This window comes from Chlamydomonas reinhardtii, chromosome 12, assembly GCF_000002595.2.
Source record: "Chlamydomonas reinhardtii strain CC-503 cw92 mt+ chromosome 12, whole genome shotgun sequence".
Classification (NCBI taxonomy): Eukaryota; Viridiplantae; Chlorophyta; class Chlorophyceae; order Chlamydomonadales; family Chlamydomonadaceae; genus Chlamydomonas; species Chlamydomonas reinhardtii.
This window is the reverse complement of record NC_057015.1, coordinates 6,361,924-6,373,791: the sequence shown is the minus strand read 5'-3', so window position 1 is coordinate 6,373,791 and position 11,868 is coordinate 6,361,924. Positions and strand designations below refer to the sequence as shown.

Here is an 11,868-nt window from a genome sequence, read left to right as displayed (position 1 = left end):
CGGGCTGGACGAGGTCATTGAGCGCTTCGGCGGCCTTGACAAGCCCTGGGTGCCGGACGTGGTGAGGGGGGCGCCAGGGGCGGGAGGAGGAGGCGGGGGAGCGCAAGGGCTGATGCTGATATTTTCGTGGTGGTGGTGGTGATGTTCTTGTTGCGCATACCCAGGCCTGGCACAAGCGGGTTTGATGCGCTTCGCAAGTGGGGGGACGACGGCACCGTGTATGTGTGTGAGTGTGGGAGGGGGTGTTGTTGATGGTGATGGTGATGGTGCCTACCCAGGCATGACACAAGTGGGGATTGGCAAGTGCGGACAGGACGAGCCCCCGCGGCTTTGTGTGTGTGTGTGTGTGTGTGTGTGTGTGTGTGTGTGTGTGTGTTTGTGCGTGTGTGTGTGTGTGTGTGTGTGTGTTTGTGCGTGTGTGTGTGTGTGTTCGGGGGGCGGGGCTGTAACGCTTGGTGGTCACCCCGACACCCCGGAACTTGGCCATTCTGGCCGGGCCAACGTGGCCACCACCGCTCCCCTTCCCCCCAGGTGGGCCGCGCCTGGGGCAACCGCGGCAACGCGCGCAGCCGTCAGGGCAAGCTGCAGGAGGCGCTGGACGACTACAACACAGCCATAGCCATCTGCCCCTGGAGCGTGGACCCCGTGCTCAACAGGTGGGCGGCGTGGGAGTGGGGCATGTGTGTGTGTGTGTGTGTTTGTGTGTGTGTTAAAAAACGAAACGAAAGCCCGCCCAGACGACGCTGGCTGTGTGTGTGTGTGTGTGTGTGTGTGTGTGTGTGTGTGTGTGTGTGTGTGTGTGTGTGTGTGTGTGTGTGTGTGTGTGTGTGTGTGTGTGTGTGTGTGTTGTATGTACCAGAGGAGGAGAAAGTGCATCCCGTGAGAAAACAAGAATAACAGGGAACCAACATGGGGTTTGCAGGGGATGGACGAGACGGTGTAAGCAGGGGGTGGAGACGCGAAAGCCGAGGAGTAGCGGGGGGAGCTTGTAGGTGTAGGGGCCAAGGGGCGGGGATGGGGAAGGGTGGGAAAGATTGGGGAAGAGCGGAGGATTGGGAATACGTGGTAAGGACTGGGGAGGCATGGGGAGGGCTTGCAGAGGATGGGCGAGACGGTGTAAGGAGCTTGTACCGCACATGCACATGCACATGCACATACACATACACACGCTGTAGTGCGCGGTGTTGACCCGACACTTTCCCCACACACGCAGGGGTGTGGCTCTGGAGGCGCTGGGACGCTTTGAGGAGGCGGTGAGTGCTGGGGGCTGGGGTCGCTGAGTGCCGCTGGGGAGCGCCTCCAGCGGCTGCGGCTGCGGGCGTGGCACACGGGTGCCAGCCGCATAAAGCCCTGCCATCCCCCACACACCCCTGCATTCGCCACTCCCACCTTGTCACGGTCCCGCGGCCTTAACTACTGCTACAGACACTGCCGCTGCCGCTGCCCGCAGCCCCGGGCTGTCCGCTCCCCTCCCACACAACATCAACACCTCCGCAGTCCGCACCCGCACACCACCTGACCCACACCGCCATCTACCTCCCGCACCGCCACCTGCCTCCCACACCCCGCACAACCGCCACCCAGCCCCGCACCCCTGGCTTGTACCTGGCTACGACTTCACTTCGTAAACGTAATGTGTGTAACCCCACTCCTGCCGCCTCCCGTGCAGGTGTCCGACTACCGGGCGGTGCTGGCGGCTGCGCCCAACGACCCTGCGGGCTGGAACAACCTGGGCAATGCCTCGGGTGTGTGGGTGGGGTGGCTGCAGGGGTGGGTGGGAAGTTGCAGGGGTGTGTGCGTGGACGCAGGGGATGCGTGGGTGACTGCAAGGAGTGGGTGGGTGACTACAGGGGGCGGTGGGTGGGTAGGTGGTGGCAGGTGCGGTCGGCGGCAGAGGGGTGTCATCGTAGGGCTGCATGCGCATTGGGCGCATGGGGCGCATGAGTGTTCACATGCGCCTGGCCGCAGCTGCCGTCGCTATGGCTGCAGTTCTGTTTCGCAAGTCGCAAGGCTCACACCCGCCCGCGCCCCTGAATGCCCAACCTCACGCCTCTTCACCACCCCACCCCCACCCCTACGGTACCCTTGTTCCCATTGCCTTTTTACCCCACATCCCCCCACTCAACCCTCCCACTTCATACTTGTGATGTGTCCACTCCCTCCTTCACATGAACGGCTACCCCCAATCTCTGGGACTGGAATAATCCACCCCCTATCCCCCCTATATCCCCCCCCCCAGGCGGCCTGGGTCGCTGGGAGGAGGCTGTGGAGTACTACGGCCGCGCCGCCCAGCTGAGCCCCACCTACGCCTTCGCGGTGGCCAACCGGGCCGTGGCGCTGTTCGAGGTGGGCCGCACCGAGGAGGCCATCCGGTGAGCGGGCTGCACCGTCGCTCTGTCTGTGTGTGTGTGTGTGTGTGTGTGTGTGTGTGTGTGTGTGTGTGTGTGTGTGTGTATGGGAGGCCGACCGTGTGTGTGTGTATGGGAGGTTATTTTTATCAGATTGAATTACAAAACCCTTCTGTCCTGGCTTTCGTCGCCCTTTGTGTGTCTATGTGCCTCTGTTGCACCTGCACCCATGCCCGCCCCTCGCTTGCCCCTCCCCCCCACCCCACCCCACCCACCCCCACCCCCTCAGTGAGATGCGCTCGCTGCTGCGGCGCTACCCGGACTTTGCCGACATGCGGGCCGCGCTGACCGGGGCGCTGTGGAGCATCGGCAAGGAGGGCGAGGCGGAGAGCCAGTGGTGGGTGCGCCGTGTGCGGTGGGGTGGGCTGGGTGGGTTGTGGATACCAGCCCAAGCTGAACCGAACCCAGCCAAACTGGTGAGGTGGGTGGGGCTGGGCTGGGCTCCTGCAAGCTTCCTGGCATGTGCTCAATGAACACTTGCATCGATGCGTGCCGGTACGGCGTGTGTGTGTGTGTGTGTGTGTGTGTGTGGGCTGCGTGCCGATGTGGCGCTTTGAAGCACCGCGGGGGAGAAAGGTGTCGTGCCCGCCACACCTGCATGAAACGCTGGTATGGTGCCACCCCCATCGTCAACACCACGCGCCAGCATCACAAAAACAGCATTACAAACAGCAGCATCACGTGCTCCTGTGTGCCCCGCACTGCCCTGCCCTGTCCCTGCTCCTGCCCTGCTGCAGGGAGCGTGTGGACGACCCGCGGTACCGGGACTTCGCCTGGCTGCGCTTCAACCGCCGCTGGCCGCCCAAGCTGTACAAGAGCCTGGACGCCTTCCTGCAGCTGAAGAGCCTACCCGCGCTGTAGGGGGCAGCTGAAGAGCCTACCCGCGCTGTAGGGGGCAGCTGAAGAGCCTACCCGCGCTGTAGGGGGCAGCCGAAGAGCCTGCCTGCAATGTAGGGGGCAGCTGAAGAGCCCACCCGTGCTGTATGGGGCAGCTGAAGAGCCTACCCGCGCTGTAGGGGGCAGCCGAAGAGCCTGCCTGCAATGTAGGGGGCAGCTGAAGAGCCCACCCGTGCTGTATGGGGCAGCTGAAGAGCCTACCCGCGCTGTCGGGGGCAGCTGAAGAGCCTACCCGCGCTGTAGGTGGCAGGCCGCAGGGGCAGCTGAAGAGCCTACCCGCCCTGTAGGGAGGTGGCAGGGGGCGCTGAAGACGATCTGAACGGGCTAGGGAAGCAGGTGGCTAGGGGAGCAGGTGGCTTGATAGCATGTGATGGCTCGGCGTCTTCGGGTGCTGGGACTGTCCCCTCTGTAACATCCGCATTCTTGAGTCCCGAGGAGGAAGGGCCTGAGGGGGCGGGGCAGCTCAAGAGCCGGGGCATTGGCAGAGGCGGCCCAAGAGCCTCAAGGGGTGGGATTGAGGGATTCGTGTGAAAGGATTATCGGGATGCATGGGGAGGGCCTAGCTGCCTAGGGTGTTAGGCTGCTCAGCGGGGTTATCTGTTGCCAAGTCCGAGTGTGGTGATCCATGCGGCGACGCGAGTCTAACGAGTTACGAAACGCGCACGAGGCATGAGCTTGTGAATGGCGCCATGTGCAAACGGGCCGTGTCACACGTTTCAGCCTACCGCCCCGCCCTCACCAGCACCATGCCCCAGGCTGGATGTCCGCAGTTGCCACTCGCACGGGGACCAGGCACGCGGGCCAGCCAGCGCTCGTATCTTACGAAGGCAGGGGCGGCGTCAGTGGCCGAATACTTTAAAATGGCTTCGTTTGGTTGACGAAACAGGCTGCCGCCGCTTCGTTCACCCCCAAAATTACTGGCAGGGGACCAGGCACGCGGGACGGGTAGCGGGCTGCCAACTGTGTCAATTGTGTCAACTGCCAAGTGCACATCACAACCACACATCACACAGTCACACTAGCTACCTACCTAACACACTCGGGCTGATCCAGGGTTGCGGCCGCCGGGCCCAAAGCGCCAGGGCAACCCCCTCGCTCTGTTGCATTGGGTTCGCACTTGTTTGGGCTGGTATCTACAACCTTCCCACCTGCCTCCGCTTCTCCCTCCATCATCTCGTCTGGGCAGCTCTCTGCTTTGCTCCCTGCTCCTGTTCTACACACTCTGGTCTGCAGTTGCTCCTGTACTCCTGTACCGTGCCCGTCTTCTTATCACATCTTCTGCGCCTGTACTGTGCTTCCTCCAGATCCTAAACCCGAAATCCCAAACCCCAGAATGCCAACACCGTGAAAGCATCCTCAATAACCGTACCCCGTATCCTTTACAGGCGCTCAATGGTGCACAGTGCGTCGTACGCCGCCAGCTCGCGCCGCCGCTCCTCGCCCGCCAGCCCGTACGGCGCTGGTACCGCCGCCAGGAACTCGCCAAACTTGGATCCGGCGTGCGCCGCCGCCACCTCGTAGTGCAGCGTCGCCACCTGCTCCAGCCGCTGCTTGGCAGCAACCACAGCAGCCGCCGCCGCCGGCGAGAACTGCGCCGCCGCCGGCTGCTGCTGCTGCTGCTGCTGCGGCCAATGTTGTGTCGGTAGTAGCTGCTGCTGCTGCTGCTGCTGCTGCTGCTGCTGTTGTGCACTGGCGTCGTCGTTGTCGTCGAAGGACAGCAGGTCGCCAGCAGCGGCCGCCGCCAGGCGCCTGTCCTCCGCCGCCGCCGCCGCCGCGGCGCGCTGCCCGGCCGCCTCTGCCTCCGCCGCCGCCGCCGCGGCTGTCCTCCGGCGGCGGTCCGGCGCTGGCTCCCAGGGTCGTGGTGTGTATGCGGGTCGCGGCTCCACGGCCCACCAGGGCTGCAGCTCCCAGTGCAGGCCCAGGTCCTCCAGCCCCAGACCCAGCAGGTCGCTGGCCTCCAAGGCCGCAGTCAGCAGCTTGCTGCGGAGTTTAGCAAAGATGGTTGGAATTGCGGGGTGAGGGGAGGGGGGTGTGAGGTGCGGAGGAGGGGGGAGAAGGGCAAGGAGTGGGAGGTGTTGAGATGGACAGGGGTGGGTTGGGGGAGGGGGAGTGAGGGATGTTGAGAAAATGAAGAGAAGTTTGGGAAACTGCAGCCGCAGCAGGACGGCACAAACTAGTGGCGTGGCCGGGGAACCTCGGCCCCTCTTGTCCAACCCAACCCCGAACCCAACCCGGAACCCCGAAACCCAAGGCCGGACCCACCGCTGCCGCTCCTCCTCCCGCGACCTGGCGGCCGCCTCCGCCGCCGCCCGCCGCCGCGCCGCGGGGTCCAGCGCGTGCTCGTCCCGCCAGTTGGCGCCCGCCGCCCCCGCGCCCGCCACCTCGATGAAGTCGTTGAGCACGGGGATGCCGGAGGCGGCTGTAGCAGCGGCGCCCGGCGGTGCGCCCGGCTGTAGCAGGAGCAGCAGCACAAGGAGCAGCAGCAGGAGGAGGGGAGCGAGTTGTAGGGTGTGAGTTAAAGAGCACAAGGGAAACATTGCGCAAAGACAGTGTATGCGATGCAACAAGGGTGTGTGTGTGTGCGTGTGTGTGTTTGTGTGTGTGTGTGTGTGTGTGTGTGTGTGTGTGTGCCACGCGTAGCGCATGGGCAGCGGGGATGGGTGCGTCGCGGCGCCTTGCTAACCAGGGGGGCCGTGAAGCAGGGGAGGGGAGGGAAGGGTGGGAGGGAAACACGGCGAACACGGCAGAACGCGCTGCGCTGCGTGCTCCGGCGGACACCTACGGCATCCGCCGTAGCTGACCCCAGCCCCACTGACACACCCTTTTTACATCCACACAAGCGTTACCTGCTTGCCAGCTCCGACGCCGCCGCCGCCCGAACCCTTGCCCTCCGGACTCAGCAGCCCGCCGCCAAACATCTGAGCCACCGCCCGCCGCACACCGCCGCCGCCGCCGCCCTCCCCGGCGGCGCCGCCACCAGCCGCCGCCCCCGCCGCCGCCTCCGCATCCGTGAGTGAGTAATAGACGCCGTCGTCACCATCGTCGCTGCCGCCGCCCACGCCGCCGCTGCTGGCGCGGCTGAACACGCCGCCGCCGGCGTCAGGGAAGGGCGCCGCCAACGCGGGAATGGTCTCCGCCACCGTGCGCAGCCCTGGGCCGGCGGCGCCCTGGTGGCGGCGGCCGCCGCCGCCGCCGCCGCCACCGCCGCCGCCGCCACTGCCGCCGCCGCCACCCGTGTTTGTGCCGCCCTCCAGATGGTCCGCATCCACCATCGCCTCCAGCAGCGCGCCCAGGTGCCGCGACCCAGCCCGGCCGCCGCCGCCACCGCCGCCACCGCCGCCACCGCCAGCGCCGCCGCCGATGCCACTGCCGCCGTACGCGCTGATCGGCGACGTCGGCGAGCCCAGGGCCGCTGGCGCGGCGGCGGCGGCGCCGCCGCCGCCACCGTCACTCAACCCGCCGCCATCGGTCGTATTGGTCACCGTACGCTGCACCGCCGCCCCGGTGGCGGCGCCGCCGGCGCTCGCGCCGGCGCCGCCGGCGCCGCCGCCACCGTGCCTGGACACGTCTGGTGACATGGGCAGTGAGGTGAGGCCGCTGGCGGTGCTGGCGGCGGCCTGCAGGCCCGGCGGCGCCATGGAGCCAGCGGTGGAGAGGAGGCGGCCGCTGGCGCCGCGGACCAAGGGCGCGGGAGGCGGCCTGCACAGCACAGCACGGCACACACGGGCGGGAGGCGTGGCAGGCAGTCCCGACGGCACATATATACACACACACACACACGCACACACGCACACACGCACGCACGCACACACACACACATACACACACACATAAACACACACACCAGTGCGGCCACCACACCGGCTCACTGCCACTACCACGACCACTGACACCAGCACCAGCACCAGCAACCGCACCCAACATCGCCGCCCCAGCCCAGACACTCCTTTGGCCTTTGGTCCCTCACCGCCCACCCACACGCCCGCCATTCCCCACCACCACCGCAGCACCCCCACACCTGGGCGCGTCGTCCAGCCTGTAATTCGCGCGGGCTCGCTGCCCCGGCCCCATGCCGCCTCCCCCTCCTCCTCCGCCTCCTCCTCCTCCCTCGCCTCCTCCTCCTCCGTCCCTGTCTCGGCCGGTGGTCCAGAAGAAGCTGAAGGCCGCCTGCACCGCGGCCCACGCATTGCTGCCCTGCACGTCGTCCTCGCCGCCGTGAAGCCGGATGGCCCACACCTGGGGAGGGGGTGCGGGAGTTGGGGGGTTGCAGGTTGGGGGTGTCACATTCATGATGATTTTAGAAGTGAAGTTGTGGCGGGGTTTGCAAAGATTGGTACACAGGGGGCGGGGGTTAAGGGGGTTGTATATATGCATGCCGCCGCCGTGCATGTAAGACGGAGTGTGAAGAATGACACGAGTGTGAAGAATAACAGGTTTGCTGCATCACATACACTGTCCTGCGCGTATGGCTTATCCTTGTGCTCTTGAACACCACATACACACACACATATGCACACCCACACACACCCACACACACACCCACTCACCTACACACAACCCCACACGCACACGCACACGCACACCCACCCACCCACCCACCCCCCACCCAACCACACCTGATTGGGCTGCCTCGCAAGTGCCGAGTCGAATGACAGCAGCAGCTGCGCCGCCGTCAGGCCGCCGTCGCCGCCGCCCACACCTGCCGCCGCCATGCGCGCCGCCGCCCCCGCGCCGCCGGGCGCCAACAGCGTCGTAACCACCCGCTCAAACAAACCGCCGCCGCCGCCGCCGCCGCCGCCAAGGCCGCCGCCGCCCACGCCGGCGCCCAGCCCCGCGCCGGCGCCGCCGCGGCTGCTTGCGCTGCCGCCGCTGCCGCCGCTGCTCGTGAAGGAGGGCAGGAGGCTCGCGAAGAAGCCCTTGGTGCTGGGGGCGCGGTGGAAAGGAATCGCGGCAGAGGAGTAGGCTGCGTAGGCACCGGCCGCGCCGCCGCCGCCGCCGCCGCCGCCTCCTCCTCCCGCCGCCGCCGCTCCGGAGGAGGGGCCGGTGCCGCCGTCGGGAAGCACGCTGGGCGGCGGCGGCGGCGGGGAGTGGTAGGCGTGGGCACGGGCCTCGCCGTCGACGTCATCATCATCGGAGGAGATGTCCAGCGGCAGGGCCGCCTCTGTTGGCAGCAGGCCGAAGAAGCGCGCGGCGGCGGAGGGCGAGCGCAGCAGCCGCACGCTGCCGCTGCCGCCGCCGCCACCGCCGCCACCGCGCTGCTGCGACAGCGAGCGCGCCAGTTGCGATGTTGACGTGGATGTTGAGAGCGATGGCGGCGGCGTCGCCGCCGCCGGCGGCGGCGCGCCGCCCAGGCTCATGCTGCTGCCTGTGCGCGAGCGCCGACCCGCCGGGTCTGAGAATGGCCCGCCCTGTCCCTGCCCCTGCATGGCTCCTGCTACTGCTACAGCCGCCGCCGCTGCCGCTGCTGCTGCTGCTGTTGGCGGCGTGATGAGTGCGGGTCGCAGGGTGGTCTCGGAGTGCAGGTATTGGTCGCCGTCCAGCTGCCACAGGTGCGGCTGCTGAGGGCCGGAGCCGGAGCCGGGGTGCGGCACGAAGTTGCCTAGCAGGGGACGGGGCGGGGTTACATACATTAAGTTTACGAAGTGAAGTCGTAGCCAGGTACAAAGGTAGACAGTAGGGGGGTAGGGGGGTAACGTTGAACCAATCCCGTAAGGAAACAGTGGGATGGGGGGTTGCAGAGATGGTTTGGGCAGTGGTACAGGGGCTCCGTTCAGATTTGTTAAGAGGACGTGAAATTGTAGCCAGGTACAGTGGTACAGGCACAGGGGTGGGGTGGTGGGGGGTTCAAGGCATGGCTAGGAGTGAGACGATGGCTAGGAGGACGAGGGAGCGTGTGCAGAGAAAGCACAGCCTCCCTCTGCTGACCTGCTCACTCATCCTACAATCCAACCGTTGCACGACCCCCCCCCCCCGCCCCTTCACACGCCCCTTCACACGCCCCCTCACACACCCCATCACACGCCCCCTCATACCCAAACCCACACGCCTCCCCCCCCTCACCCAGGAACAGGTTTATGGCGTCCTGCTTCTCCGCGTCCGTGTAGGTGTTGGAGTAAAGGCGCCTGAGGGGGTTAGCCATTCATGATGAGATAATAAGTGAAGGGGGCGGAGAGGAGGTGGTAGTGGACTGGCGGTGGGAGATTGGTTCCACCAATCCCACCAATCCCCCTTGAGCCCATGCGCCTTTCCTCTCCACGCCGTTGACAGCCCTCCACACCCCTCCAGCCCCTCCCTCCCATAGGCCCCCCACCACAGCCTCCCTCCCTCCCTCCGCCGTGCACCACAGCTCCCTCCCCCCTCCCTCCGCCCCAGTGCTCCGCCCCTCCCTCCTAGGCCCCCACCTAGTTTGGGCTGGTATCTACAGCCCCCGTCCCTCTCTCCCTCCCCCCACCACAGCTCCCTCCTTTTACCCCGCTCCTCACTTGATGCTGGTGACCAGGTCTTTGGAGTGCATGGACGCCTCCCACTCGCCCTTCTTGCGCTGTGGGGAGGAGGGGTTTGGGGAACGAGAGAGATTGCTTGTGTGTGTGTTTCGTGTGTCCGACAGGGGCATGGGCCGCGCAAGGCCGGCCCAACACGAAGCCCCTTTCCCCCTCCCCCTCCCTCTCACCTCCTTCTCCCCCCACCTTCCCCGCCCCCCCCCACCTGGAAGAACAGTGTGTGTGCCTCACTGCCGCCGTACTGCAGCGCCAGCACGTGCCCCATGGCCTCGTACAACCCCATCAGCGTGAAGGCGGCGGAGCTGTCCGCGTCAATCTGCAGGCGGGGTGGGGGTCGTATGCATGGTTATATTCAGAAGTAGGGAGTGGGGGTTGCATGCATGGGGGAGGGGGGGATAGGCGGATGCCGTTTGGTTGTTGGGCGGAGCGGGGTTCCAGGCATGTGAGGAGCTGTTAGGCGACGCGTGGACGGAGGAGGGTGTCGGACTGTGGGTGTCTCCCCATCAAAGCCGCCCCACCCCGCCCCGCCCCACCCCGCCCCGCCCCCCCCCCGCCGCCGCCGCCGCCCACTCACCTCCCGCACGTCGTGCAGCCCCAGCTTGAACAGCTGCCGGCCAAACGCCACCAGACCAAACGCGAACTGCGCCACATTGGTCCGGTCCAGACAGTCGATGCAGTTGGTCCGGAGCACACCAGACTGCCACTGCAGTCCCGGGTTACTGCCGCCGCCACCGCCGCCGCCACCGCCGCCGCCACCAGCCGCCGGGCCGCCGCCGTAACCGTAACCGTAACCGCCGCCGTTTGGGGAGTTGAACGAGAAACTCTTGCGGGTCGTACGGCGCGAGGGCGAGGGCATGTTAACGCCAAACGTGCCGCCGCCGCCGCCGCCGCCGCCAGAGGACACGTAAGCTGCCGGGTGCAGGTCAAAGGAGGGCCGACCGGCGGCGGCGGCGGCCAGCGGCACCCCGCCAATGGCGGCGGCGCCGCCGCCGTCCAGGTCGGGGGTGCTCCCGCCGGCGGGCAAACCGCCGCCGCCGCCGCCACTGCCGCCACTGCCGCCGTATCGGGATCGCTCTGTAGAGATGCGCGCTCGGGCGGCGGCGGCTTCCGGCTCCGTCGCCAGCCCGGCCTGGCTTCCCGCCACCTGCCCGCCCGTGTGCAGCAGCCCCCCGCGCCTCAGCCCTCCTCCCCCTCCTCCCGCCGATAGCAGCCCCTGCCCAGGCGCCGTGCCCTCGCCCCGCGCCGCCGCCGCCGCCGCCGCCAGCGCCTGCTGCCGCGCCGCCGGCGCCGCGGGGTTGTGTACGAACAGTCCGGTCATGTCCAGCGCCAGTCGGGTGATGGCTGCCAGCTCGGTGAGTAGGTTGGCGCCTGACTGCTTGGCGTGCTTGGAGAAGTCCCAGGGGCTACAGGGGGCGGGCGGGGAGAGAGAGTGTGTGTGTGCGTGCGTGTGTGTGTGTGTGTGTGTGTGTGTGTGTGTGTGTGTGTGTGTGTGTGTGTGTGTGTGTGTGTGTGTGCGTGTGTGTGTGTGTGTGTGTACGACTCAGTTACTGGCGAGTGTGACCTAGTCGTTTAGGAAGATGGACAGAAAAGGATATATGTATAGGATCGTTCAGCGCCCATTTGGACAGAAGGTGCAGGTAGCGACAGTGTGCGCACAATACGGCATGTCGGGTGCAACGCTCTCTCTTTACCCCAGCAGCAAACTGCATGATGGCTGCCGGTACCCTTCCGTCCGCGCCTCCCTCCCCCATTCATTGGGCACATGACCTCCCTCCCTCCCACCCCACCCCCACCCGGGGGTCTCACATGTACACCACGTGCGGCCTGCTCCGCCCCCGCGCCGCGTTGAGCTGCGCAATGGCCGCCGCCAGCTCGCGCCGCAGCAGCGTCTCCCTGCAGCGGCAGCAGCGGCAGGAGGGTAGGAGGAGGGGGAGGAGGGGGAGCAGGAGGAGGAGGGGAAGGAGGGGGAGGAGGGGGAGGAGGGGGAGGAGGCGGAGGAGGGGGAGGAGGGGGAGCAGGAGGAGGAGGGGAAGGAGGGGGAGGAGGGGGAGGAGGGGGAGGAG

At 66.8% G+C, this 11,868-nt stretch overlaps 2 protein-coding genes across 2 annotated transcripts in view; one reads left to right on the top strand and one right to left on the bottom strand.

Moving 5' to 3' along the window:
* CHLRE_12g537550v5 (uncharacterized protein) overlaps window positions 1-3,729 on the top strand; it is a 5,440-nt gene extending 1,711 nt beyond the window's left edge. The window contains exons 3-9 of the mRNA XM_043068681.1: window positions 14-61; window positions 532-656; window positions 1,214-1,253; window positions 1,670-1,745; window positions 2,240-2,372; window positions 2,638-2,745; window positions 3,146-3,729. Coding sequence (XP_042918776.1) covers window positions 14-61; window positions 532-656; window positions 1,214-1,253; window positions 1,670-1,745; window positions 2,240-2,372; window positions 2,638-2,745; window positions 3,146-3,269 — 654 coding nt within the window. The 3' untranslated portion in view covers window positions 3,270-3,729. The remainder of the gene's footprint in view (window positions 1-13; window positions 62-531; window positions 657-1,213; window positions 1,254-1,669; window positions 1,746-2,239; window positions 2,373-2,637; window positions 2,746-3,145) is intronic.
* A 208-nt stretch (window positions 3,730-3,937) lies between these two features.
* CHLRE_12g537500v5 (uncharacterized protein) overlaps window positions 3,938-11,868 on the bottom strand; it is a 13,672-nt gene continuing 5,741 nt past the window's right edge. Inside the window, exons 11-20 of the mRNA XM_043068680.1 lie at window positions 11,612-11,698; window positions 10,380-11,208; window positions 10,011-10,121; window positions 9,788-9,846; window positions 9,366-9,427; window positions 7,922-8,904; window positions 7,324-7,541; window positions 6,152-7,004; window positions 5,568-5,755; window positions 3,938-5,285 (exon numbers count right to left, since the gene is read on the bottom strand). Of these exons, the coding sequence (XP_042918775.1) occupies window positions 4,685-5,285; window positions 5,568-5,755; window positions 6,152-7,004; window positions 7,324-7,541; window positions 7,922-8,904; window positions 9,366-9,427; window positions 9,788-9,846; window positions 10,011-10,121; window positions 10,380-11,208; window positions 11,612-11,698 (3,991 nt within the window). The 3' untranslated portion in view covers window positions 3,938-4,684. The remainder of the gene's footprint in view (window positions 5,286-5,567; window positions 5,756-6,151; window positions 7,005-7,323; window positions 7,542-7,921; window positions 8,905-9,365; window positions 9,428-9,787; window positions 9,847-10,010; window positions 10,122-10,379; window positions 11,209-11,611; window positions 11,699-11,868) is intronic.